This window comes from Aegilops tauschii, chromosome 5 (genome assembly GCF_002575655.3).
Source record: "Aegilops tauschii subsp. strangulata cultivar AL8/78 chromosome 5, Aet v6.0, whole genome shotgun sequence".
Taxonomy (NCBI): domain Eukaryota; kingdom Viridiplantae; phylum Streptophyta; class Magnoliopsida; order Poales; family Poaceae; genus Aegilops; species Aegilops tauschii.
The window spans coordinates 546,635,733-546,663,277 of record NC_053039.3 but is presented as its reverse complement, the minus strand read 5'-3'; the positions used below and the strand labels follow the sequence as shown (position 1 = coordinate 546,663,277).

The following is a 27,545-nucleotide window of genomic DNA, read 5'->3' as shown; positions in this document are numbered from 1 at the left end:
TTATGTTTCTGGTTAATACAATTCTAGCATGAATAATAAACATTTATCATGATATAAGGAAATAAATAATAACTTTATTATTGCCTCTAGGGCATATTTCCTTCACACACATGGTGACCTGTGGCGCCCGAGTGGATCTAGACGTTGGGAAGTTGCACTAAGTTGCTGCGGCAGCGGCCAGCTGCAGTAGTTGCACTACAGGGCGGATGGCAGCAACAGTAAGATGAGGCGGTGAGTGGCAGCATCTGCAATTTGGGACGGCGGTAGCGAGTAGCAGCAGTAAGGCGAGGCAGTGGTGAGTACTAGCTGCCGTGCGAATTGCAAGAAGTATGAAGCAGGGGCAGCACCTTATGGCGATATAATTCATCAGGTATTACTTCTTTCATATGACTTATGTTTGAGCATGATTAGGAGCTAGCTTGAGAAGAGAAGTTAGTGGACGTCCTCTAACTCTAATGTACCATGATAATTGCTTCATGTCTAATGTATCATGGTAATTGCTTCAGTTCACTATTTTTTCGAGTTTACATATCCTTGGTTGAACCTCACGGCATGTAGCTGAAGGAAGATGGGTTGAAGGAAGATGGATGTTGACAAAGGCCAATGTCGAATTTAGAAATTGTAAGCCCCTTGAAGCACGACAAATTATGAGTGATGCTATGATTTTTGGTGAGTTAAGCAGTGCAATACTAATGGAGCAAAAATATATGCAATATGTTTCATATATTTGTCATCATTGCTGGAACGAGCTTTTGCTTCCGTTTCCTTGTTTATTGGTTGCCTCTCATATTTCCGATGAAGTTTTGTTTTGTGCCTAAAATTGATGAAATGTTACTTTGTGTTGTGATGGTGCAGGGCATATTTTTCCATCGGCCTTGTGAACATTCTTACAGAATGTTCGGAAAGAAAGCAAGAGAACATTCAAATCCGTGGATGTCAAATTCATTGATGTTTACTTACAGCCAGGTATGCACTATGATAGATCAAGCATGCTTAGAACTATAAAATATTGTATTTAATCTGTTCCTCCTAATAATAAAAGACTAATACCCGAGCCACATTGTTTATATAGTTATATGACATATGACATCTCATTATGTTGGCATATTGACAGGTAGATAACACATATGCACGAAATATTGAGAGATTTGTCCACAAAGTGTGAAAGCATAGTCTTCTGCGGGAAACAAGACTACAATGTCTGTCCATAATGGTATGTGTGACTTTGTAGCTCTCTTCTTCCTTTTAGGTACCTTCTCTTTCTAAAGTTGGTTCCTCTCCTGTGTTGATGGGTTTTAGTAGTGATCAGATCCGCTTGAGCAGTTGAAGAAGAATGTGGAGATGTCAGGGACAAGGCTCACAACCCCTGCCTCCTTTTTACCATCTGCGAGTTTTCCGATGTCGAGCCTCTCATTTATTATGTACTTATTATCAACACCTTCAAGTCGATAATACGAAATTGTTGCATGTTCATTGCTGAGGTATCAATACTCCTACAGAATCCACCTCTCAGTATATATAGTGTACTGACGGCTTGCATTTTGGTTCAGCCTTACACAAGTACATGCCCTTCGGCAGCCTGGAGAGTCATCTCTTTGGTAATACTTCTCTCAAAATTATTTAGACTTGCTAATAGAGCAGTCGATGTTTAGCTTCTGCCAATCTGTACATTCTGTTCTTAGATTTATTTTCCCTCAATACCTTGTTTAGTACAAGGAAGGACTAATATTATTTCGCAGCCAGGGTCGTTGATTATTGTTTATTTTATCATAGTTTGGTGTTTTTCATCTGAAAATAGATTCAAATGGGTACAGATAGGCTTGGCTCAACTCCTAAACCGGATAAAGTCCCCATAAGATTTCAATAGAATTTTTTTTGGACTCGGCAGTTATAAGATTTCAATTGAATATTGATATTGCGATGGATCGGACGCCAAAATTTGTTTTCATTTTTGTATTGAAATGGATATGGTATTTTTTTACTAAGATACCTCCACTTGTTTTCAAAATGGATTTAGATTTTTTACTGAAACTGGAATGGATATGATTTTCTACTGATATATGGTATTAAATTGTGGTACTGAAATTGTGATCCGGTCTATCGAATTTGTGGTAGTGAAACTGGGAATTGGATGTGCGCTCTTCTACTCGGCTACTCGGACGTGCCCTCAGGGTACTCAGCTCATGAGCCTCCCGCTATTCCTTATGAAGCAGCAAATGCAACATACCTAAAGGTGAATAGAGTATTTATTTGTAATATAAATGTCATAAGAAAAAGTTGACTTTATGCTGGTTATAGTTTACCCATGAATCATCATGTCATCCTTAGGTGCCTAAATTAAGGTGTACATAATTTATTTTGTAGAGGAAGAATATGGCAACTTAAACAATATTACATGTGATGCCATGTCACCGCAAGGAAGCATTCGCGCACTCATGTTTGGCATATTCCATGCAGCAGACCTGTCGTCATTGGTTGAGGTAAGCAATGTTTATTGCTTTGTCATATATTTGTTTTTATTCACTAAGTTCGACTTTGCACTTAAGAAGTCAAATCACTATTTCTGTTCAAGGTTGTCGTGAAAATTTCAAAAATGGACTGGAATGAATTGACAGTGCACTTCTGCGTTTTTGGCTTAGATGTTGCAAGGCTGCGAGGTAAGGGCAGACGATGCACGTCATCACTGCCTCTCTCCCCTGTCACTGTTTTTCTCTTTGCTGCAGAAATTTCACACAACCACCAGCAGTGAATAGGGTTACAGTTTGTGAACTGAGATGTTTGTGTAGTTCCTGCACTTTTATTACTAGTTCTGATTAGTTGCGGATGCAATGATGTTTAGTTGATGTGGAATATTTTTGACTAGAATCCTTGATTGTGTAGTTGTTGCATTTTTAACTTGATTTATTCATGCTTCATACACATTGGAGACAGTTTCATCTAAGAAAAATCAAGTTCTGATTTAAAAAATAATAATTAAGTTCTTGGCACGATTAACATTGGATGACCTGCCTTGCTATATTTTGAACATGCTTGCTTTAAATTATTGGTTAATTGAAATAATTTATAATTTTATTTCTGTTCAAGGCTGTCGTGAAAATTTCAAAAATGGAATGGAATGAATTGACAGTGCGCTTCTGCGTTTTTGGCTTAGATGTTGTAAGGCTGCTAGGTGAGGGCGGACGATGCACGTCATCACCGCCTCTCTCCCCTGTCACTGTTTTTCTCTTTGCTAGAGAAATTTCACACAACCACCAGCAGTGAATAGGGTTACAGTTTGTGAACTAAGATGTTTGTGTAGTTGCTGCACTTTTATAACTACTTCTGATTAGTTGCAGATGCAATGATGTTTAGCTGATGTGGAATATTTTTGACTAGAATCCTTGATTGTGTAGTTGTTGCATTTTTTAACTTGATTTATTCATGCTTCGTACACACTGGAGACAATTTCATCTAAGAAAAAATCAAGTTCTGATATATATAAAAATTAAGTTCTTGGCACAATTCACATTGGATGACCTGCCTTGCTATATTTTGAACATGCTTGCTTTAAATTATTGGTTAATTGAACAAACTTCGGTCATCAAATCACATAACTCATAATACAAATCGTCACAGAATGTTAAGCGTGCGGACCCTACGGGTTCGAGAACTATGTAGACATGACCAAGACACGTTTCCGATCAATAACCAATAGCGGAACCTAGATGCTGATATTGGCTCCTACATATTCTATGAAGATCTTTATAGGTCAAACCGCACAACAACATACGTTGGTCCCTTTGTCATCGGTATGTTACTTGCCCGAGATTCGATCGTCGGTATCCTCATACCTAGTTCAATCTTGTTACCGGCAAGACACTTTACTCGTTCCGTAATGCATCATCCCGCAACTAACTCATTAGTCACAATGCTTGCAAGGCTTATAGTGATGTGCATTACCGAGAGGGCCCAAAGATACCTCTCCGACAATCGGAGTGACAAATCCTAATCTCGATCTATGCCAACTCAACAAACACCATCGGAGACACCTGTAGAGCACCTTTATAATCACCCAGTTACGTTGTGACGTTTGGTAGCACACAAAGTGTTCCTCCGGTATTCGGGAGTTGCATAATCTCATAGTCATAGGAACATGTATAAGTCATGAAGAAAGCAATAGCAATATACTAAACGATCAAATGCTAAGCTAATGGAATGCGTCAAGTCAATCACATCATTCTCTAATGATGTGATCCCGTTAATCAAATGACAACTCATGTCTATGGCTAGGAAACTTGACCATCTTTGATTCAACGAGCTAGTCAAGTAGAGGCATACTAGTGACACTTTGTTTGTCTATGTATTCACACATGTACTAAGTTTCTGGTTAATACAATTCTAGCATGAATAATAAACATTTATCATGATATAAGGAAATAAATAATAACTTTATTATTGCCTCTAGGGCATATTTCCTTCACACACATGGTGACCTGTGGCGCCCGAGTGGATCTGGACGTTGGGAAGTTGCACTAAGTTGCAGCGGCAGCGGCCAGCTGCAGTAGTTGCACTACAGGGCGGCAGGCAGCAACAGTAAGATGAGGCGGCGAGCGGCAGCATCTGCAATTTGGACGACAGTAGCGAGTAGCAGCAGTAAGGCGAGGCAGTGGTGAGTACTAGCTGCCGTGCGAATTGCAAGAAGTATGGAGCAGGGGCAGCACCTTATGGCGATATAATTCATGAGGTATTACTTATTTCATATGAATTATGTTTGAGCATGATTAGGAGCTAGCTTGAGAAGAGAAGTTAGTGGACGTCCTCTAACTCTAATGTACCATGGTAATTGCTTCATGTCTAATGTATCATGGTAATTGCTTCAGTTCACTATTTTGTCGAGTTTACATATCCCTGGTTGAACCTCACGGCATGTAGCTGAAGGAAGATGGATGTTGACAAAGGCCAATGTCGAATTTAGAAGTTCTAAGCCCCTTGAAGCACGACAAATTATGAGTGATGCTATGATTTTTGGTGAGTTAAGCAGTGCAATACTAATGGAGCAAAAATATATGCAATATGTTTCATATATTTGTCATCATTGCTGGAACGAGATTTTGCTTCCATTTCCTTGTTTATTGGTTGCCTCTCATATTTCCAATGAAGTTTTGTTTTGTGCCTAAAATTGATGTAATGTTACTCTGTGTTGTGATGGTGTAGGGCATATTTTTCCATCGGCCTTGTGAACATTCTTACAGAATGTTCGGAAAGAAAGCAAGAGAACATTCAAATCCGTGGATGTCAAATTCATTGATGTTTACTTACAGCCAGGTATGCACTCTGATAGATCAAGCGTGCTTAGAACTATAAAATATTGTATTTAATCTGTTCCTCCTAATAATAAAAGACTAATACCCTTGCCACATTGTTTATATAGTTATATGACATATGACATCTCATTATGTTGGCATATTGACAGGTAGATAACACATATGCACGAAATATTGAGAGATTTGTCCACAAAGTGTGAAAGCATAGTCTTCTGCGGGAAACAAGACTACAATGTCTGTCCATAATGGTATGTGTGACTTTGTAGCTCTCTTCTTCCTTTTAGGTACCTTCTCTTTCTAAAGTTGGTTCCTCTCCTGTGTTGATGGGTTTTAGTAGTGATCAGATCCGCTTGAGCAGTTGAAGAAGAATGTGGAGATGTCAGGGACAAGGCTCACAACCCCTGCCTCCTTTTTACCATCTGCGAGTTTTCCGATGTCGAGCCTCTCATTTATTATGTACTTATTATCAACACCTTCAAGTCGATAATACGAAATTGTTGCATGTTCATTGCTGAGGTATCAATACTCCTACAGAATCCACCTCTCAGTATATATAGTGTACTGACGGCTTGCATTTTGGTTCAGCCTTACACAAGTACATGCCCTTCGGCAGCCTGGAGAGTCATCTCTTTGGTAATACTTCTCTCAAAATTATTTAGACTTGCTAATAGAGAAGTCGATGTTTAGCTTCTGCCAATCTGTACATTCTGTTCTTAGATTTATTTTCCCTCAATACCTTGTTTAGTACAAGGAAGGACTGATATTATTTCGCAGCCAGGGTCGTTGATTATTGTTTATTTTATCATAGTTTGGTGTTTTTCATCTGAAAATAGATTCAAATGGGTACAGATAGGCTTGGCTCAACTCCTAAACCGGATAAAGTCCCCATAAGATTTCAATAGAATATTTTTTTGGACTCGGCAGTTATAAGATTTCAATTGAATATTGATATTGCGATGGATCGGACGCCAAAATTTGTTTTCATTTTTGTATTGAAATGGATATGGTATTTTTTTTACTAAGATACATCCACTTGTTTTCAAAATGGATTTTGATTTTTTTACTGAAACTGGAATGGATATGATTTTCTACTGATATATGGTATTAAATTGTGGTACTGAGATTGTGATCCGGTATATCGAATTTGTGGTAGTGAAACTGGGAATTGGATGTGCGCTCTTCTACTCGGCTACTCGGACGTGCCCTCAGGGTACTCAGCTCATGAGCCTCCCGCTATTCCTTATGAAGCAGCAAATGCAACATACCTAAAGGTGAATAGAGTATTTATTTGTAATATAAATGTCATAAGAAAAAGTTGACTTTATGCTGGTTATAGTTTACCCATGAATCATCATGTCATCCTTAGGTGCATAAATTAAGGTAACTTAAACAATATTACATGTGATGCCATGTCACCGCAAGGAAGCATTCGCGCACTCACGTTTGGCATGTTCCATGCAGCAGACCTGTCGTCATTGGTTAAGGTAAGCAATGTTTATTGCTTTCTCATATATTTGTTTTTATTCACTAAGTTCGACTTTGCACTTAAGAAGTCAAATCACTATTTCTGTTCAAGGTTGTCGTGAAAATTTCAAAAATGGACTGGAATGAATTGACAGTGCACTTTTGCGTTTTTGGCTTAGATGTTGCAAGGCTGCGAGGTGAGGGCAGACGATGCACGTCATCACTGCCTCTCTCCCCTGTCACTGTTTTTCTCTTTGCTGCAGAAATTTCACACAACCACCAGCAGTGAATAGGGTTACAGTTTGTGAACTGAGATGTTTGTGTAGTTGTTGCACTTTTAGAACTGCTTCTGATTAGTTGCGTGATAACCCACAAGTATAGGGGATCGCAACAGTTTTCGAGGGTAGATTATTCAACCCAAATTTATTGATTCGACACAAGGGGAGCCAAAGAATATTCTCAAGTATTAGCAGTTGAGTTGTCAATTCAACCACACCTGGATAACTTAGTATCTGCAGCAAAGTATTTAGTAGCAAAGTAATATGGAAGTAACGGTAACGGTAGCAAAAGTAATATTTTTGGGTTTTGTAGTGATTGTAACAGTAGCAACGGAAAAGTAAATAAGCGGAGAACAATATGTGAAATGCTCGTAGGCATTGGAGAATTATGCCGGATGCGGTTCATCATGTAACAATCATAACATAGGGTGACACAGAACTAGCTCCAATTCATCAATGTAATGTAGGCATGTATTCCGAATATAGTCATACGTGCTTATGGAAAAGAACTTGCATGACATCTTTTGTCCTACCCTCCCGTGGCAGCGGGGTCCTAACGGAAACTAAGGGATATTAAGGCCTCCTTTTAATAGAGTACCGGACCAAAGCATTAACACATAGTGAATACATGAACTCCTCAAACTATGGTCATCACCGGGAGTGGTCCCGATTATTGTCACTTCGGGGTTGCCGGATCATAACACATAGTAGGTGACTATAGACTTGCAAGATAGGATCAAGAACTCACATATATTCATGAAAACATAATAGGTTCAGATCTGAAATCATGGCACTCGGGCCCTAGTGACAAGCACTAAGCATAGCAAAGTCATAGCAACATCAATCTCAGAACATAGTGGATACTAGGGATCGAACCCTAACAAAACTAACTCGATTACATGATAAATCTCATCCAACCCATCACCGTCCAGCAAGCCTACGATGGAATTACTCACGCACGGCGGTGCGCATCATGAAATTGGTAATGGAGGATGGTTGATGATGACAATGGCGACGGATTCCCCTCTCCGGAGCCCCGAACGGACTCCAGATCAGCCCTCCCGAGAGAGTTTAGGGCTTGGCGGTGGCTACGTATCATAAAACGCGATGAATCCTTCTCTCTGATTTTTTTTTCTACCCAAACATGAATATATGGAGTTGGAGTTGAGGTCGGTGGAGCTCCAGGGGGCCCATGAGGCAGGGGCGCGCCCAGGGGGTAGGGCACGCCCCCCATTCTCAGGTGGTTCAGCAATAGGTTCACTAGAAGCATGCAAAGTCCTATCATTTTTCTTTTTCTTCTTTTTAGAAGGACTAGGTGCATCTACATTATTTCTCTGAGAATCTTGTTCAATTCTCTTAGGGTGGCCTTCATGATACAAAGGTTCCTGAGTCATTTTACCAGTTCTAGTAGCCACTCTAACAGCATAGTCATTATTCTTACTATTTAATTCATTGAGCAAATCATTCTGAGCTGTAAGTACTTGTTCTACTTGAGTGGTAACCATAGAAGCATGTTTACTAATGAGTTTAAGTTCACCTTTAACTCTAGACATATAATCACCCAAGTGTTCAATCATATAAGCATTTTGTTTCAATTGTCTACCAAAATAAGCATTAAAGTCTTCTTGCTTAACCATAAAATTATCAAACTCATCCAAACATTGGCTAGCAAACTTAGTAGGAGGGATTTCAGCTTTATCATATCTATAGAGAGAATTTACCTTTACTACCTGTGTCGGGTTATCAAGACCATGAGTTTCTTCAATAGGTAATGGATTAAGATCATATATTTCTTCAACAGGCGGTAAATTAAGACCATGCATTCCTTCAATAGGAGGTAAATTCTTAACATCTTCAGCTTTTATACCTTTTTCTTTCATAGATTTCTTTGCCTCTTGCATATCTTCAGGACTGAGAAATAGAACACCCCTCTTCTTCGGAGTTGGCTTAGGAGTTGGCTCAGGAATTGGCTCAGGAAGTGTCCAATTATTTTCATTTGTCAACATATTATTCAATAAAATTTCAGCTTCATCTGGTGTTCTTTCCCTGAAAACAGAACCAGCACAACTATCCAGGTGGTCTCTGGAAGCATCGGTTAGTCCATTATAAAAGATATCAAGTATTTCATTTTTCTTAAGAGGATGATCAGGCAAAGCATTAAGTAATAGGAGAAGCCTCCCCCAAGCTTGTGCGAGACTCTCTTCTTCAATTTGCACAAAATTATATATTTCCCTTAAGGCAGCTTGTTTCTTATGAGCGGGGAAATATTTAGCGGAGAAATAATAAATCATATCCTGGGGACTACGCACACAACCAGGATCAAGAGAATTAAACCATATCTTAGCATCACCCTTTAATGAGAATGGAAATAATTTAAGGATATAAAAGTAGCGAGTTCTCTCATCATTAGTGAACAGGGTGGCTATATCATTTAATTTAGTAAGATGTGCCACAACAGTTTCAGATTCATAGCCATAAAATGGATCAGATTCAACCAAAGTAATTATATCAGGATCAACAGAGAATTCATAATCCTTATCAGTAACAAAGATAGGTGAAGTAGCATAAGCAGGATCATATTTCATTCTAGCATTCAGAGTTTTTTGTTTCAGCTTAGCTAATAATTTCTTAAGATCACTTCTATCATTGCAAGCAAGAAAGTCTCTAGCAGTTTCTTCATCCATAACATAGCCCTCAGGCACAACAGGCAATTCATATTTATTGGGGGAGTCTTCATCATCACTTTCATCAATATTATCAGTTTTAATAATTTCATTCTCTCTAGCCCTAGCAAGTTGTTCATCAAGAAATTCACCAAGTGGCACAGTAGTATCAAGCATAGAAGTAGTTTCATCATAAGTATCATGCATAGCAGAAGTGGCATCATCAATAACATGCGACAGATCAGAATTAATAGCAGAAGCAGGTTTAGGTGTCGCAAGCTTACTCAAAACAGAAGGTGAATCAAGTGCAGAGCTAGATGGCAGTTCCTTACCTCCCCTCGTAGTTGAGGGATAAATTTTTGTTTTCGTGTCTTTCAAGTTCTTCATAGTGACCAGCAGACATAAATCCCAAGTGACTCAAAGAATAGAGCTATGCTCCCCGGCAACGGCGCCAGAAAATAGTCTTGATAACCCACAAGTATAGGGGATCGCAACAGTTTTCGAGGGTAGAGTATTCAACCCAAATTTATTGATTCGACACAAGGGGAGCCAAAGAATATTATCAAGTATTAGCAGTTGAGTTGTCAATTCAACCACACCTGGATAACTTAGTATCTGCAGCAAAGTATTTAGTAGCAAAGTAATATGGAAGTAACGGTAACGGTAGCAAAAGTAATATTTTTGGGTTTTGTAGTGATTGTAACAGTAGCAACGGAAAAGTAAATAAGCGGAGAACAATATGTGAAAAGCTCGTAGGCATTGGATCGGTGATGGAGAATTATGCCGGATGTGGTTCATCATGTAACAATCATAACATAGGGTGACACAGAACTAGCTCCAATTCATCATTGTAATTGAGGCATGTATTCCGAATATAGTCATACGTGCTTATGGAAAAGAACTTGCATGACATCTTTTGTCCTACCCTCCCGTGGCAGCGGGGTCCTAACGGAAACTAAGGGATATTAAGGCCTCCTTTTAATAGAGTACCGGACCAAAGCATTAACACATAGTGAATACATGAACTCCTCAAACTATGGTCATCACCGGGAGTGGTCCCGATTATTGTCACCTCGGGGTTGCCGGATCATAACACACAGTAGGTGACTATAGACTTGCAAGATAGGATCAAGAACTCACATATATTCATGAAAACATAATAGGTTCAGATCTGAAATCATGGCACTCGGGCCCTAGTGACAAGCATTAAGCATAGCAAAGTCATAGCAACATCAATCTCAGAACATAGTGGATACTAGGGATCAAACCCTAACAAAACTAACTCGATTACATGATAAATCTCATCCAACCCATCACCGTCCAGCAAGCCTACGATGGAATTACTCGCGCACGGTGGTGAGCATCATGAAATTGGTGGTGGAGGATGGTTGATGATGACAATGGCGACGGATTCCCCTCTCCAGAGCCCCGAACGGACTCCAGATCAGCCCTCCCGAGAAAGTTCAGGGCTTGGCGGTGGCTACGTATCGTAAAACTCTATGAATCCTTCTCTCTGATTTTTTTCTCCCCGAACACGAATATATGGAGTTGGAGTTGAGGTCGGTGGAGCTCCAGGGGGCGCGCCCAGGGGGTAGGGCGCGCCCCCCACCCTCGTGCCCAGGGTGTGGGCCCCCTGGCCTTGATTCTTTTGCCAATATTTTTTATTATTTCCAAAAATAATCTCCGTGGAGTTTCAGATCATTCCGAGAACTTTTGTTTCTGCACATAAATAACACCATGGCAATTCTGCTGAAAACAGCGTCAGTCCGGGTTAGTTCCATTCAAATCATGCAAGTTAGAGTCCAAAACAAGGGCAAAAGTGTTTGGAAAAGTAGATACGACGGAGACGTATCATTGCGGATGCAATGATGTTTAGCTGATGTGGAATATTTTTTACTAGAATCCTTGATTGTGTAGTTGTTGCATTTTTTAACTTGATTTATTCATGCTTCATACACATTGGAGACAATTTCATCTACGAAAAATCAAGTTCTGATTTAAAAAATAATAATTAAGTTCTTGGCACAATTAACATTGGATGACCTGCCTTGCTATATTTTGAACATGCTTCCTTTAAATTATTGGTTAATTGAAATAATTTATAATTTTATTTCTATTCAAGGTTGTCGTGAAAATTTCAAAAATGGAATGGAATGAATTGATGGTGCGCTTCTGCGTTTTTGGCTTAGATGTTGCAAGGCTGCTAGGTGAGGGCAGACGATGCACGTCATCACTACCTCTCTCCCCTGTCACTGTTTTTCTCTTTGCTGCAGAAATTTCACACAACCACCAGCAGTGAATAGGGTTACAGTTTGTGAACTGAGATGTTTGTGTAGTTGCTGCACTTTTATAACTACTTCTGATTACTTGCGGATGCAATGATGTTTAGCTGATGTGGAATATTTTTGACTAGAATCCTTGATTGTGTAGTTTTTGCATTTTTTAACTTGATTTATTCATGCTTCGTACACAGTGGAGACAATTTCATCTAAGAAAAATCAAGTTCTGATTTAAAAAATAATAATTAAGTTCTTGGCACAATTAACATTGGATGACCTGCCTTGCTATATTTTGAACATGCTTGCTTTAAATTATTGGTTAATTGAAATAATTTATAATTTTATCTATATAGTTGCATGCTCCATATTTTGATGAAATTTACAAATGTCAGATTTTGTTCATTAGCATAGGTTCATGAATGCCAAGTGCATCCAATCAACGTCATCAAACTTTGGGCTCTTGCACATCCCTGTGTTTGTGAGGATGGGTCAGTAGTGCGCTCACCAAGTGGATGGCGGTAGAAGCAACACTCAAAAGGAGCGGCACAACAAAGAGGGTGGACAACATTGAGCGGAGGTGAGCCACTAACAATTTATCATGGAAGATAGTTTCTTTTCCTTCCGCCTCATGTGTTACGTCTGATTGTTTGAACTTTGTTGTTATCAAGCTAAAGGTCTTGTAGTTTCCGCGGATGATTTTCTTTCATACTCTAAAATATTTTCCCTAAATATTTTGGTACCTATGGGTGTAGGGCTCCTTGACATTCATGATCGAAGTGATTTATTTCTGAGTTGGATGACGGAGACAAGGCTAACTACATGGCATTTCAGCAATGCAGGAAGCATTGGAAAGGCAATAGTAAGATATTAAGGTTGTGGTGTGGTTTGGATGACGGTGACGAGGCTGACATGAAGGATGATGAACTTGAAGTAATTTTGAGTGTGATGGTGTGGTGGTGTGGCTGATCATTAATTCATCACATCCAGATCTTACCCCAATGTTATCAATGATCTTGTTTATTTTGTGCTTATTGATACATAATTTCTTCTCACTGGCTTATTTCTATATTTCCTTATTGACACATAATTTGTTGTGACTTGCCCTCTCCACCCCTCCTCCCGATGGCTTGAGCTAGCAGCGATGTCAGGCACCTTGTTGATGGGGTTGATTTGAGGTGTGTGGAGAGAGCATTGGGGAAGGGGTCATGTTGAGGACCCATTTGGCGCTGATCCGGCTCCGGTGGAAAACAAGCCACGCTCACCCCACCCCATGGATGACCCTGACCAAGGTGCAGGTCGGTGGTCACCTTGGGTGCATCCGCACGGCCCAGTGGCCCGCACCTAGCAAAAGTTGTGAAGCATGGCAAAGCCACAAGACCAGATGTTCCCCTCAACCTAAAGATGTGAACTACGCTGCTGCTCTTGGTATGTGTGTTGCTTCCCCTGGATGATGCTTTGTTGCCGTTGTTGCCTTATCCCTCCCAACTGTCTTGTTCTTCCCTTCTCTTGTTACTCGACGAAGTTGGTCATGCCATATACTTTTCATACTATGGAGTCTCTATTTCTACTTATGATAATTCAGTTTTGGTCTATACATGTGTTTGTACCAAGGTCTAAGACCTGGCTGATGATATATTTTGAAATAATGATTATTATCTATACTTTTTTGGTATATATGTATGTCAGTATACATTATTAAGTATCTGCCAAAAGAGGGGGATGTATTATATCTCAGTGTGGAACATCGTCTTTTAAGTGAATATATATGTTTATTCAATCTGAATTTAGATGTTTTACTTAGCTTGTACTAGCTAGCTTGTGATTCCCTATTCTCAAACTGTAATGAATTTTCTTTTAACATAGCTTTCTATTTCCGAGGCAACGCATGAGTGGCGTTGTCGTGGTAGAGCCCAAAATGAATGGTGTTTCCAGTATGGAAGTAGGAGGTACTAGCACTAAGATGGGAAGGCGGTTGCCACCCTTGTCCCTTGTTGCTGGCCTGCCATGACGACATCGATCAATGGCTCATTTAGAACACGAGTAACTGGATTTAGTGAGAAGCCTGAGGGTTGTGAGTTAGCGGGATGGGAGTTGGGGTTGGTCTGTTCAACTACGGATGTCTAAGTGGAATAATTCCCCTACATTAGAAAATGTGGCAAATTGCATGAGCGAGTGGTTCATTGCCTTTTTTCCCGGGGATGTTGCCTTATTTCTATAGTAAGCAAATAAACAGTGTGATGAACTTAATAACTCTCTATCCTTATTTGCTATTTCTCTTATTCATACCAAGTTTTCCCCATTTATACATGTAATGATGGTGAACTTAGACTTTTTGTAAGGTGAGCCATTCTGTTCTTTGAACTTAACATCTCTCTATTCTTATTTCTCTAGAAAACTTTCAGACGATACTCACACCATCTGATTCCTTGCAACATGAAGTGTTTTTCACATCTGTTACAATACAATGTTTGTTTATTAATCATATTATTTATGTTCATAAGTAGTATAAAGTTGCCTCAAAATTGTTTATATGATTTTGGATGATATATTATGATGCTGACAAGGAGGTTATTGGTGCTCATTAAAATAGCAGTATGAAATAAGCCTGCATATGTTTGTTGGTTTTCAAATTAAGCCTTTCAACTCAACTGGAATTATCATTTGTACATTATTTACTGACATTTACCTCTTGTTTCGCAGGCTATCTAGAATGACTGCAGGTTTTAATCAAGAAGTCCTCAATAGGTGGACTGGCTCAAAATGGAGAAGCATGCTGGTAGCTTTTCTGTTGATTGTATTAAGCATTTAAGGTCGTAGCAATTCATAACGTCAATATCTTTGGGATGCCTTGTAATATTTTAGAAAACTGTCTTTTTTTCGGCCTGATCTGGCGTGTTGTCCATACACGTCCTTACCCCATTTCCTTCTCACATATTGTATGGGTTTTCGGATAGCCTAGATATACGGAGACAATTTGGGGGTGTCGATTCTCTCTCTCTCTCTCTCTCTCTCTCTCTCTCTCTCTCTCTCTCTCTCTCTCTCTCTCTCTCTCTCTCTCTCTCTCTCTCTCTCTTGCACGCACGCACACATATTATGGACCTTCTCCTCAGTCCTACCGTGCATTATTTGACTTTTGTGCTAATAGATGAAAAAATATGTTGTAAACTTGTGAGTTGTGAGCTACTCCCTCCGTTCCTAAATATATGTCATTCACACTTTCACCCTTATATTTGATGTTAATGTATGAGTGTATGTCTAATTAGGGTTTCTCTCCAGTTGGTTGGTGTTTCAATAGGGGTTGCTTGCTTCCCTTTTATGGTGTAGCTCCTATTACAACACACACATTTCCTTTTGAGTTTTATGTGAAAATCCTTTTGAGCCGATACACAAAATATGAAGTTACATAACGCAAACAAAATTGAAAAATTGTTATAAAAATACAAATAAATGCCAATAAAAGTTTAAACAATGAATGTTATCAAAGATTGATATATCTACCTGTCACAAGAGAGGTAGGAGTAGCATGTTCTAGAACATGTGTTTTTCTTTATTACTTTCTAAATGGTAAATTGTATGGTTTGAAGCGCCTAAATCCATATTATGTAATAGTTTGCCAGCCAATTGCATATTGCAACGAAGTTTCTGGTTGGAACATCTTGGAACATTTGTTTAAAGGAAAAAAAATTATTCATGTGTTGTTTTTAATTAATGGATAATAACAATGCACATGCTTTCATGAGGAAAACGATTTTAAGAATTAAAAAAAGGCATTCAAGTGTTATTATCATTTGTAATGCATTGCAGAATAAAGAGTTCAGTGTTTGTGTACCACCTTCTTTATTTTGTACATCAGGTATAGGGTTGAATTACATTTTTTTAATCGAAGTACATTGAAAGCGAATTAGATTCCAATTATTTTTTTATTTGTTATTGCCTATCTTTCTATGTATGTAAAATTTTACATGTAACCGATACAAATTTTTAAAAGCCCGTGGCAACGCACGGGCAGTCTACTAGTAATTATTAGGGAATCAATTAGCGCCATGACAGACCACAATTCCATTGAATGGAGGCTCCTTTATTTTCGGCAATTGAAATCCAGTTTTTTTTAATTAGAGCCAGCCTTCTTTTATTGTGGCGCTCATGTCCTCAATTATCGGGTCTTTCTCTTTTTGTTGACATGTGCAGTCAAGGGCACAAACCGTAGAACATGGCAGGCCTAGTGGCCCATGCAAGGGATAAACAAAAAAATTAGAAACAATGCGCAACCCACGCACCAGGAAATTTGCAAAATGTCACGACGGACCAAGAATACCTATTTGCTTTATTATTATTAGGTAAAGACATAAAAGGATCATAGATCTCATACTTAGAACTCCTGAGCGAAATATTAGTGATAAGTTGTGATTGGCATGGACTAATAGAGGACAAACCATGCTCCTTCCGTGAGCCTCCAGCGATATGGAGCTTGTTAGAGAAGATGAGTAGCAAGACAGATGGTTCGCGGGCACAACCCTCTCCATAGCCGGCGACAGAGATGGTCTTCACATACCACATCACAGCTTTAGGATTGACGCTAGGTCGTTTAGATCATCTTGCAGTCATCACTTCAAAACAAAAGAATTATCTCTTAAATGTGTGTGGGGGCGGGGGGGTACAAGCAACCAAAACCAAAAATGTTCTGGTGCACGGATGAGACGTGGTGCTCATTGATGTTAGCATGTAAACTTTGGAACCACTTCTTTTGCTCATCATCCATGACAGCAGTGTCGAAGAACATGACCCTCGACTTCTTGGTGAACCATGCGAGCCCAAATTAGCCGGCCTTGGTTGTTGCTCTTTTTCCCTCAATGCCCATCTTCTCCCTCTTGATGTTATCCCCTCCCTCGTAAGTTCCGCTTTGTGGCTACTATTTCCATGAACCCCTTGAACCTTTCTTCTTTCTTTTTTTCCCTTCCTGTCACCTCTCTCGTCACTTGAAACCTCTTTGTTAGAGATCATCTCTACCAACGAGGTCAATAATGATGAGCTCGTCGATCAGATATGTTCTGCCCTATTTTGCTCCCCCTGGTCTTGCCACGCATTTAGTGAGTGCAACATCATTTCCACTTGGCTTGCCATCTTCATCCACACGAGTAAATTGCAAGCTTGAGTCGCCATTGGTCTTTTGCTTCTTGGATGCAAGATTGGAGTTCTTGAGTGATCCAATGTGGCCATTTCGTTTATTTTCCTTGTTCAAATAGATCCAAGATGCAATCTAAACTACTGGAAAACTGAAAAATCTTATCGAGCGACCTAAAAAAATGATACAACGTGATAGGTATAAGGGTGTCCCATTCTTTCAATGAGAGGTACTCATTTGATTTGGGTGGAGTCGAGTTTGACGATCCGACTAAAATGTGTGACAACGTTGAATTTTTATTGACCATGTTGGGGCACCATCAACCTGACCACGAATGTCTAATCCCTACAGGCAATCGAAGAACTATGATTTGTGATATGAATATTGCAAATATGTACGAAGAATAGATGAAAGCTGGAGTTTCGTAAGCAGACATGGAATGATCGTTGAACACAAACAAAGTAGACGGAGTTGCTGATATGGAAAGCTTTTAACTAAACAAAGCAGAGTCTAAATGATGCCCTAGGGGTGATATTTATGTAGGTACACGAAAATCCAGCCAGCCCTATAGGGGGGTCCCACCTTAAGTCGGTTTTCTCCACTATTGTGGCTCTAAAACCTACCTATGGTCATACATTTCAAAATTACATGGGCTTGGCCCAAAAGTAATATGGCACAACACCTATAGAAGGCCATGGATGAAATATGAATTGTGATCTTCGATATTTCATCTATGTGTTCTTACATCATTATGGTGGCTCCGAAGTTACAAAATAACCACTTGAAACTCCATCTTCCTTCCATGTATTCTTGCCGCCATCTCCATGCTTGCTCATGCCCCAGTGCTTGTCCCTCTCGTCCATGCAAGTTCCTTTCTTCCTTAACAATAAAAATATATACGGTTTATTCTCATGATCATTAATGAAAGTTCTCAGAGGCGCAAGTACCTGATATTTAATTTGACGTCTTTCTTTCCCCTCTCGGAAGACGACTAGGGCAAAGTCTTCCTCCACTCGATCTCCAAAGGCGAGCCTGTGGATTCACCTTTCCTCTACCTGCCGCTCTGGCGGCCGGTGGCGGGTAGATGAATCATGGTGCCTCGGCTCCTGCTAGCAGATAGCTTATGGTTCTATTCCTCGCAAGGGTGGCGCTCGGACGGATGGCGACGCTTCTTCTCCGAGTCAGTCTTCGGGGCTCGGATCCTCCTCAAGTTTGTCTATCGGGGCGGATTAGATAGAGCTCTATCGTAGATTCCTTCCTATTCCTCAGCGCGTTGAGGTTGGGATTTCTTGTTGTGTGTACACAACGGCAAGATTTGGTGTTAGGTTCTTCGATTCAAGGGTTCAATGGCGGCAACCGCGTCTCAGGGGCGCTGGTCCTTAGGGGCACGTGCACGAAAACTTCCCGACTATCATCGGTAAGGTCAGGCCAAGTCTGGTATGAAAGCGACGCATCGGTGGCTCTTTCTAGCGGCGGCAGTAGTCGTTCAGTGAGGGGTGCTTTGTACTTCTAATGAACTATGATAATAGATGCGAGTCCTTTTCACCAGTACCTGATATTTAAGTTGACGTGTCAGAGCACCGCTGATTGGTCCTTATCTTTCTGTGACTTGAACAGGTGTGACAATATCAGCGGTGACCGAAATGGAAATGTGCTCATCACATGGTCATATACGTGTCTAATGGATAGATACATTTGTGCAGTGATAAGGTCCGCTTGGATATGAACGGACCGAGCAAAGTTGCGATGGATTGCACCACGATCCCAGCGGCGTGATTGACTTTCTCATATGTGTCGAAGCTCCACCTCTTGAAATTTCGTGCTGGCAAATTGGCACATATGGAAGCGGGCCGGGGTGATGGACTTCCTTGTATACGAGACATATGTCTCGAAGCGCCGCTTTCTAGTACGAGACATATATCCTGGAGCTCCCCTTCTTGAAATTCTGTGCTGGAAAAACTGGCACATATACAGAAGGAAATGTAAGCAGAATTGTACGCTAGGCCCCGAGGCGGTGTGCCATGACATTCATGCTCTGCTAGATCTTCACGTACGCGGGTATAGTACTCCCTCGGTTCCTAAATATAAATCTTTTAAAAGATTTCACTATAGACTACATATAAAGCAAAATGAGTGAACATATACTCTAAAAGACATCTATATTTATCCGAATGTTGTTTTTATAGTGAAATATCTAAAATGACTTATATTTAGGAACTGAGGGAGTACAATGGATGTATACATGCAGGTGGTCGCTGCATTTAATACCTACCTATTTTTCTTGACCAAGCTGATATTCCTTCCTTCATGCCGTGTTTGAATACCAGTATCTCAATATATATACTTGTAGTAACTGCTCGATCATCAATTCGACTCGCTTATATATACTTCGAGGAGCCAGCAGGGAGAGAGTCGTGAGTATCCATTTTCCGTAGTTGAAGCAGATGGAGGAGAAGGCCGGGATGGCCAAGCTTTGGGCGCCTTTTCTTGTGGTTTTGGTCCTCGCCGGGAGCGCGCAGGCGGCGGCCGACCGGAACATGAGCCGTGGTGGTATGAGGCGGCTTGCCGGGGCGCCGGGCGTACCAGTGCCTATCACCGTCCTCACGTCCGCCGTCGCCATGGGAGCCGGTACGTATATGTACATACGCTTATAGCAATTTTGAGTTAACCTTTAGTACTTTTTCGATCATGTTAAAATTGTCCATCCACCACCGGTTTGGAGGGGTTTTAGGCTTCGGTGCAAATTCCATATCGTCATGATTGTCCTTAGATGCCATATGTGTTGGCCCAGGGACTGGTGAGAGCTGTTCTTTCATATAAAAAAAATTCCCAGGACAATTATTTACAAAAAAAGGAAATGAGGTGAAAACCAGTACCACAGACCCAACCTTCTCTGTTTTCATATACCTTAGATAGAAAATTCACTTTCAACCTTTTGATCTTTTGATCTGCAAAAGTTGCACCAAGTTACTCCCTCCGTCCCATAATATAAGAACGTTTTTCAAGCTAATATAGTTTAAAAAATGTTCTTATATTATGAGACAGAGGAAGTAAAATTCAAGCGTTGCAGGCAGTTTCTGCACTCTGTCTATATCTATATACCATATATAAAGGCCCAAAGGGATAGACACAACAGATCTCAAGCATATATCCTACCAATTAATATGCTACCAAATATGAACGTGAAATCAATATTCTACCATATATCAACGTGCAATAATATCTCCACATGTAATGATAGGAGTATATAAGTAGTGTTCTATTGCACGATTAATACAGTTAAATTTGTTGGATCCCTAAAAATTCCCTCTTAATTGCACATTAACTACCACAATATTCTCCCTAAAAAACTACTACTACTCAAAACGACATGCATGTTTTCACAAAGTACTATCAAATCATTTAGATTTGTACAATATTCTCTTTGAAATCCTGCAAACTGACATTTATTAGGCATTCATTATGTTGCTCTTGCAATCTTCCAAACGTATTCTTCGACTCTTGAATGGTACATATCCGTAACCAAGGCTTGTGTCATGTCTTCTGTGACCTGCACGATTTTGATAAATAAATTTAAATAAATGACATATGTAATTAAGTTGTCAGTGTTTTCGTAACTTGATCTATTTCCCGTTAGGCTATATTTCTCTGAAAGTGGCCGACGATCTGTTGAATTGACACATGCATGATATATAAAATGAAAACACTTGTACATATATATATGTGGCTGCAGCTGTGTTATCCGTTCCTAAAAAAAACTAGTATTATCCATACGTAACGGCTCTGTACATGTAAATGATGTGCAGTGTGCATGGATGGGTCGCCGCCGGCTTACCACATGGATGGGGGCTACGGTGCAGGGAAGAACCGTTGGATCGTCCACCTAGAGGTACATACTCTACATATGCATATATAAAGACATGCATGTTGTTTTCCCAAAAGAAAAAGACACGCATGTGTGTCTGAGCATTGTGATGCATTTCACTCAATCAACCGACCAACATGCTGCACTACACTCAGGGAGGCTCATGGTGCGAGAGCGTGGGGTCGTGCCTGTACCGCAAGGTGAGCCGCCTCGGCTCGTCAAATCTCATGAACAGGCAGATGTACTTCGGCGGCATCTTGAGCTCCAGCCCCGCCGAGAACCCTGGTTCGTGCATGCTCCCTCCGTTTCAAAATACTTAAATTCTATGTTTATTCTAAGTCAAACTTCTTGTATGCGTGTGTGCCCATTATTAGATTTCTTCAGCTGGAACCGGGTGATGATCCGCTACTGCGACGGCGCGTCTTTCGCCGGCGAAGGCTACGACGCGCGCTCGGGGCTCTTTTTCCGGGGCCAGCGCATATGGAACGCCGTCATCCAGCACCTCCTCTCCATGGGGATGTCCTCGGCGGATCACGTGCTGCTGACGGGAAGCTCCGCCGGGGCCCTGGCAGTGGTGCTGCACTGCGACCAGTTCGCCGGCTTCTTCGCCGGCCGGGGCACCACTGTCAAGTGTCTCGCCGACGCGGGATTCTTCCTCGACGCGTACGTACATATGCATGCATAGCTTATACCCATCCAATAAAATCAGTACTCCCTCTCATCCATATTAGTTGTCGCTCAAATGAAGCGACAACTAATTTGGACGGGAGAGAGTACTAAAGTCGATCTATCATTGTTCACCCGGCATACACATGCAGCGTCAACGTCGCCGGGTGGCATACCTTGAGAACCTACTTCGGAGGTGTCGTGGCCACGCATGGGGTGGCTCAGAACCTGCCCAGGAGTTGCACCAGTCATCTCGACGCCACCTCGGTGCGTAACGTGAATTCTCTATGATTAACTCATCAAGAACTCGACTGACCGCTACCGATCATCTCATGTGCACATGCATGCATGCAGTGCTTCTTCCCGCAGAATGTAATCGGCGGCATAAATACCCCGATCTTCCTGCTGAATGCAGCCTACGATACCTGGCAGGTATAGGAAGCTTATATATTGACCTGATATCGTCCAAGCTTAGGTTATTTTGTTATCTGTTGAACAGTATCGTCCACACCACACACCCGTACTGACAATAAAGAGCAAATGCAATTCAGATCCGGGAAAGCCTGGCCCCGGACGTAGCCGACCCCGGCGGCGCCTGGCGAGCCTGCAAGTCCAGTCGTTTTGCCTGCAACGCGTTCCAGATGAACATCTTGCAAGGTATACATCCATGGATTTACTAATTTAGCAACGCACCAAACGATGATCGTCCAAGTTCGAGTTCTGAATGTCACATGTATATATCAATGATCAATATGTACCTATGAGTGCAGCTTTCAGGAACCAAATGGTGGGCACTGTGCTAAGCGTCTCCCGTTCCAGGAGCAACGGGTTCTTCATAAACTCGTGCTTCACTCACGGCCAGTCAGAGTATGCAACTTGGAATGCGTATGGCTCTCCTAATCTTCAGAACAAGGTACCTACTAGCTATCACTTGAATATTGAAGTGGACTGTACATATAGTTCATCATCATATATAGGTTCACTTCATGTTTTGTGTTGTTCTTGCGTGCGTGCACAGGCGATCTGGAAATCTGTGGGTGACTGGTACTTTGGCCGGGCCGAAGTGAGGGCCATCGACTGCGCCTACCCCTGCGACAACTCATGCCATCACGACATGTGAGGACAACTGATTTGATGAAAAAAAATGTGGAAAATATACATTACAGCTAGCAGAGTGATTACTTAATAGTGAGCTTGTGTCTTGTAATATTACTTTGTTGTGTGTACTTTCTTATGCCAATTCGTTTCAGACGAGACAAATATGTATAACAGTTAAAGCAGGTGAAATAATCACTGTACCAGCATATGTGCTGAAGCACATCCTGCCAAAAACTTTTCAAGATTAAGCAATTACAACCAATGAGCTAGCACTAATTATATTACATATACAGAATGCCACCGCAGCACCTGAATTGTGTATGACTACACAGAAGCATTTCTCCACGGTGTGATTGTTGCCTGAATTGTGTGTCCTTGCGAGCAAAGAAACATTGCATGAGAACCGCATGTCCATGGAAGCAATGATTTCTCTGTCAAATGAATTTGACTGGACGGTATTGATACCGAGTGGCATTTTTTAGCACGCACTTAATGGAATGATAACATTTTTTAGCAACTGAAGCATCTGGTGGTAAAATTCATTAGTGTGACACAACAAAAAATGAAAAAAGAAACTTGATATTTTCTTTTAAATTCGATCAACGTTAAAGAAGTTCGCCTTTAAAAAACTTAATACACATATATAACTACTAAGTGCCTCTTTGATTCGTAGGATTTGTAAAATGTAGGAATAGGAAAACATAGGAATGGAGTGGCATGACATCTTCAATGTGACATGACTAGTATGGTCATTTGATAGTGCGCAGGAAAACCGTAGGATTCTTCACATGAGGTTGGAGTGTATGAAAATTATCCTATGAAAACTAGTACAAATTAATCCTACGAATCAAACAACTACACAGGTAAAAATCTTAAGGATTGGAACCCTCCAAAATTTCTTTAGGAATCCTTTGAATCAAAGATTCCCTAAGCCGGCATCACCTCACCAAAACGTACCCATCGACATATCACCACCCCCACATACATGAGAACAACAAATTAGACGGTAGCTTTGTAAAATCAACTGCAAAATGAACTAAGCTGGCTACTGCTTTTAAGATATTTTTACCACAGCTTTTGATATTTTTTAGTAAGGATTACCCTTTTTAATACATTTTCTTTCGTTTTACCTCATTTAAGTACATTTACATCACATTTTAACTTTTTATTTTTACACACGTTCTTTCATACTGGACACACCTGTCAGCGCACATGTGGCGTGCGGGTTTACTTCCAAAAATTTTATCTCTGTTCAGCATATTAGTTGAATACTCTTTTGCCATATTCATTTTGGAGTACAAAATGATTAGTGATCTGTTTCTTAAGAATGAAATAAATATTTGCTCTGTTTTTATTTACTCTGCATATTAGCTTTGTCCTAAATTAAATTTTATAAAGTTCGACCAACTTTATAGAAAATAATATGAATACAAGTGTATATGATGTGAAAATATATTCAATGAAGAATCTAATAGAACTAATTTCGTATTGCAGGAGGGCAATGTTAATTATTTTCTTGAAAAACTATCTTGCGAACGTTCACTGGGGGGCCAATCCTAGCGAACACGCTCTCTCCCATCGGATTCGTTTGCACGAATCTTGGCGCAGGATCGGAGCCACATCTGACTGTTAAACTAGCCAGGACACGTAAGATTTGTTCTCTCTTTTTTACACTAGATGACAGTTTTTCTAGATAATATTAACATGGGATTTTATAATTTTTCAAACTATGTCAAATGGAATTTTCCAAAAGAAACACTTTCTTCTTTCGTTTCACAAAGTTTGCTTTTGTGCGTGCATTTTTATTATTTAAGAGACGGCATTTTTTATTACGAAGAGATGGCTTTTTAATTACTAAGAGGTGACATTTTTTAAGAGATGTAATTTTTTTATTATCAAGAGATGGTAATTTTTATTAAGAAATGACATTTTTATTATTAAGAGATGGTATTATTTTGTTTATTAAGATAAGACATTTTTATTATTAAGACATGGTAATTTTATTTATTAAGAAATGGCATTTTTATTAGTAATATATGGTATTATTTTGTTTATTAAGATAAGGCATTTTTTATTTATTAAGAGATGGCATTTTTAGTTTATTAAGAGATGGTATTTATTTTTTATTGAGAGATTGCATTTTTATTACTAAGAGACGGCATTTTTTTTATTAAGAGATGGCATTTTTTGTATTAAGAGATGACATCTTTTTGTTTATTAATAGATGGAATTTTTTATTTATTAAGAGATGGCATTTTTATATTATAAAGAGATGGCATTTTATTATTTAGGAGATGGCATTTTTTTGTCAGTGCATTTCTTCCCTCTTTGTTGACATGGTAACTCAAATTATAGGACCATGACAAGTTTTAATTCCAGGTTTTTAACACTAATAGTTAATTTTGAGATGAGAGGGCGACATTTTTCATAAATTGTAAGCATGGCATTTCAAATTTTAAGTTTTCTCCATTTTTTATAAGAATTGTCCACGGACATTTATGGCCAGAAACGCGTTGGAGATGCCCTTACCCTACAATGTTGTCCAAGCAGCAGTGTGTTTCGGTTTCAAGTGTGGGTTGTACGGGTAGTGTCTCTTTCTCATTAGATTATCCATTTTCACTCACACTAACATTAGGTCTGCCAAATAAAAGGCTCCAATAGTATTTGTTCTGAATATTGATTTACAATATCGATCGTACACATTTTTTTTCATAAAAAGCATTTTTATTAACTAAAAATATAGCATCAAGCGAATACAAAGCATGATGAGCAACATCTGGCCTCTGCATAGCTAAAATGCACACAGCCAATTTTGACTGTAGACTACCTATTACTCATATCCATATGGAAGCAAATCCGTCGACATTGCATGCTACGTGTGCAATGGCAAGTGGACTAGCGTGACAGAAGCACCAAGCCATCCCCCAAGGGAGGCTATAACGGAATGTGGTAAAATCCAGTTGCTAATGCTCCCGGCTGTGGGTTCTTCACAATTAGCAGGGCTTCTATTCTACTCCCTCCGTTCCTAAATACTTGTCTTTCTAGGCATTTCAACAAGTGACTACATACGGAGTAAAATGAGTGAATCTACACTCTAAAATATGTCTACATACATCCGTATGTGATATTCATTTGAAATGCCTAGAAAGACAAGTATTTAAGAACGGAGGGAGTAGTACAGAGATCACCACTTGTTATGCTAGGGTCTCCTTTTTCAAGTTGGTTACTGTCTTGTTGAGCAACATTTTCCCGGCAATCTCCGCTTATTAGGGTGGCCTCTAACAGGTTGGGAGAGTACTAAAAATCTGGCTCATACGCCTCGCAAGATTGAACATCTGCGAAAGTCCTCTCGAAGCTCTGACTCTCGAGAGAAAGTCTTGGGCTCAAAAATTAAAGAGGCGATAAAATGTGGCATAAGTTTAGTTAAATTGGGTAACATGGATGGGAATCCCTTAAATGAGGTAATCCCTCTAAAAATGACAAAATAGGGGATAGAAGGTCGAAAGAGCTCGAGCTCAGAATTTTTTGAATTTGTTTTCATTTATTTTGGACTGTACTGTTCTCCAAGCTCATATGAGCTCGGGCTCAGTTTATCCACTTCCGAAATTAACTCTAAACATTAGCAGAAACTTGTTTGAGCTTGAAATCCATCAATTCAAGCAGCGGCAACCGGGGGCTGGAAGAGAGGCACGTACTGCCCAAGTGCCCATTGACATCGCAGGAGTGTGAGCGGTGCCAAACCCCGACGATCTCGACGGGGACGACGCTGGTGAAGCCATCATCGTAGAGGATCCGGAGCTCGTGGTCCTCACGAGGGTGCTCGTTCTGCAGGACGACGCGGACGGTGGAGAGGTCGGGCGCCGCGAAGCAGGCCGGGTCGATCTCGCGCACGAACCCGAACCCGCTGCAGTTGTCCCCGATCATCTCCTCCGTGCGCTGCTCGACGGGGTACGTAGTCGCGCAGCGCCGCGTGGACGAGGTAGTCGTGCGTGACCCGCCGGACGTTGGGCGTCTCCCCCTCGCGCACGAGCCTCACGGTGACCCCGTCCAGCAGGAACGGCTGCCGGCGCATGGCCGCCTCCCGGTGGTCGGGCGTGCGGAAGCGCACCGCCATGTCGCCGTGGCAGGTGTCCGGGAGGAGCTCGAAGTTCTGCGGCAGGTCGAGCGCCAGGGTGCGGAAGGCGCGGCGGATGAAGGGCCCCGGGTCGGCGCGGCAGGGGGCCTCCGGCGGCGTGATGTACGCGTACGCGAAGCGCCGCGCGTGGTAGACCGCCTCGGGGTCGCGTTTGCGGGTGGAGTTCATGTACACCTTGATCGAGTCCGGGCGCTCCGTGCGCGGCGGAAAGGCCAGGCGGACGGCGGTGGCGGCCGGAGGGCCGTCGAAGTACACGCGGGTGACGAAGGCCGGGCGGTCTGCGGGGATCTCCAGCGCCGTCGCCCCCTCCGGCATGGCGCGGTGGGCGCCGGCCGGCACCATATTGGTCGGCGGGCTGGAACGGAAGCGCTGATGAAACGAGGCTCCGTGGGTGATTCGTGGGATGGGAGGCAGGAGATGAGAGGGAGCGGGGATTGTTTTATGGTCACGGCGTTGATGGGGGAGGCAGGAGAGTGGCAATTGACAAATTTGACCTATGGATGAAATCAAATCAACTATCCGTGAAACTATTTCACGCGGTTGACTTTTTTTATGACGCCCGACACGAAGGCGCCACACTATACTGTGCAACGGCTCACAGATAGGCGCTACACGCCTGGCCAGCGTCGCACCCGTGTGATCCGAAAATTACTAAGTCAGTGTGCAGCGCCT

The 27,545-nt window shown here is 41.1% G+C and overlaps 1 protein-coding gene and 1 long non-coding RNA gene across 2 annotated transcripts; one reads left to right on the top strand and one right to left on the bottom strand.

The window, feature by feature from the left end:
- Positions 1 to 17,620: 17,620 nt before the first annotated feature.
- LOC123493914 (uncharacterized) lies at positions 17,621 to 18,553 on the bottom strand. The gene is made up of 2 exons (XR_006663337.1): positions 18,057 to 18,553; positions 17,621 to 17,988 (listed from the first exon to the last, which is right to left on the bottom strand). It is a non-coding gene; the product is annotated as an uncharacterized lncRNA (long non-coding RNA).
- An 889-nt stretch (positions 18,554 to 19,442) lies between these two features.
- Positions 19,443 to 23,000, top strand: LOC109733962 (pectin acetylesterase 6-like). Its single transcript, XM_020293174.4, has 9 exons — positions 19,443 to 19,737; positions 20,916 to 20,998; positions 21,130 to 21,259; positions 21,349 to 21,637; positions 21,793 to 21,907; positions 21,995 to 22,072; positions 22,192 to 22,297; positions 22,411 to 22,553; positions 22,659 to 23,000. The coding sequence occupies exons 1-9, from the start codon at positions 19,554 to 19,556 to the stop codon at positions 22,758 to 22,760; spliced, it is 1,230 nt and encodes a 409-aa protein (XP_020148763.1). The 5' UTR covers positions 19,443 to 19,553; the 3' UTR covers positions 22,761 to 23,000.
- Positions 23,001 to 27,545: the final 4,545 nt, after the last annotated feature.

Bases quoted from the DNA above. Each gene is read 5' to 3' on its own strand.
- LOC109733962 (XM_020293174.4), top strand. From the start codon at position 19,554: ATGGAGGAGAAGGCCGGGATGGCCAAGCTTTGGGCGCCTTTTCTTGTG. The intron at 21,260-21,348 runs GTTCGTGCATGC...GCCCATTATTAG, and splicing joins CAGCCCCGCCGAGAACCCTG to ATTTCTTCAGCTGGAACCGG. The intron at 22,073-22,191 runs GTATAGGAAGCT...AATGCAATTCAG, and splicing joins CAGCCTACGATACCTGGCAG to ATCCGGGAAAGCCTGGCCCC.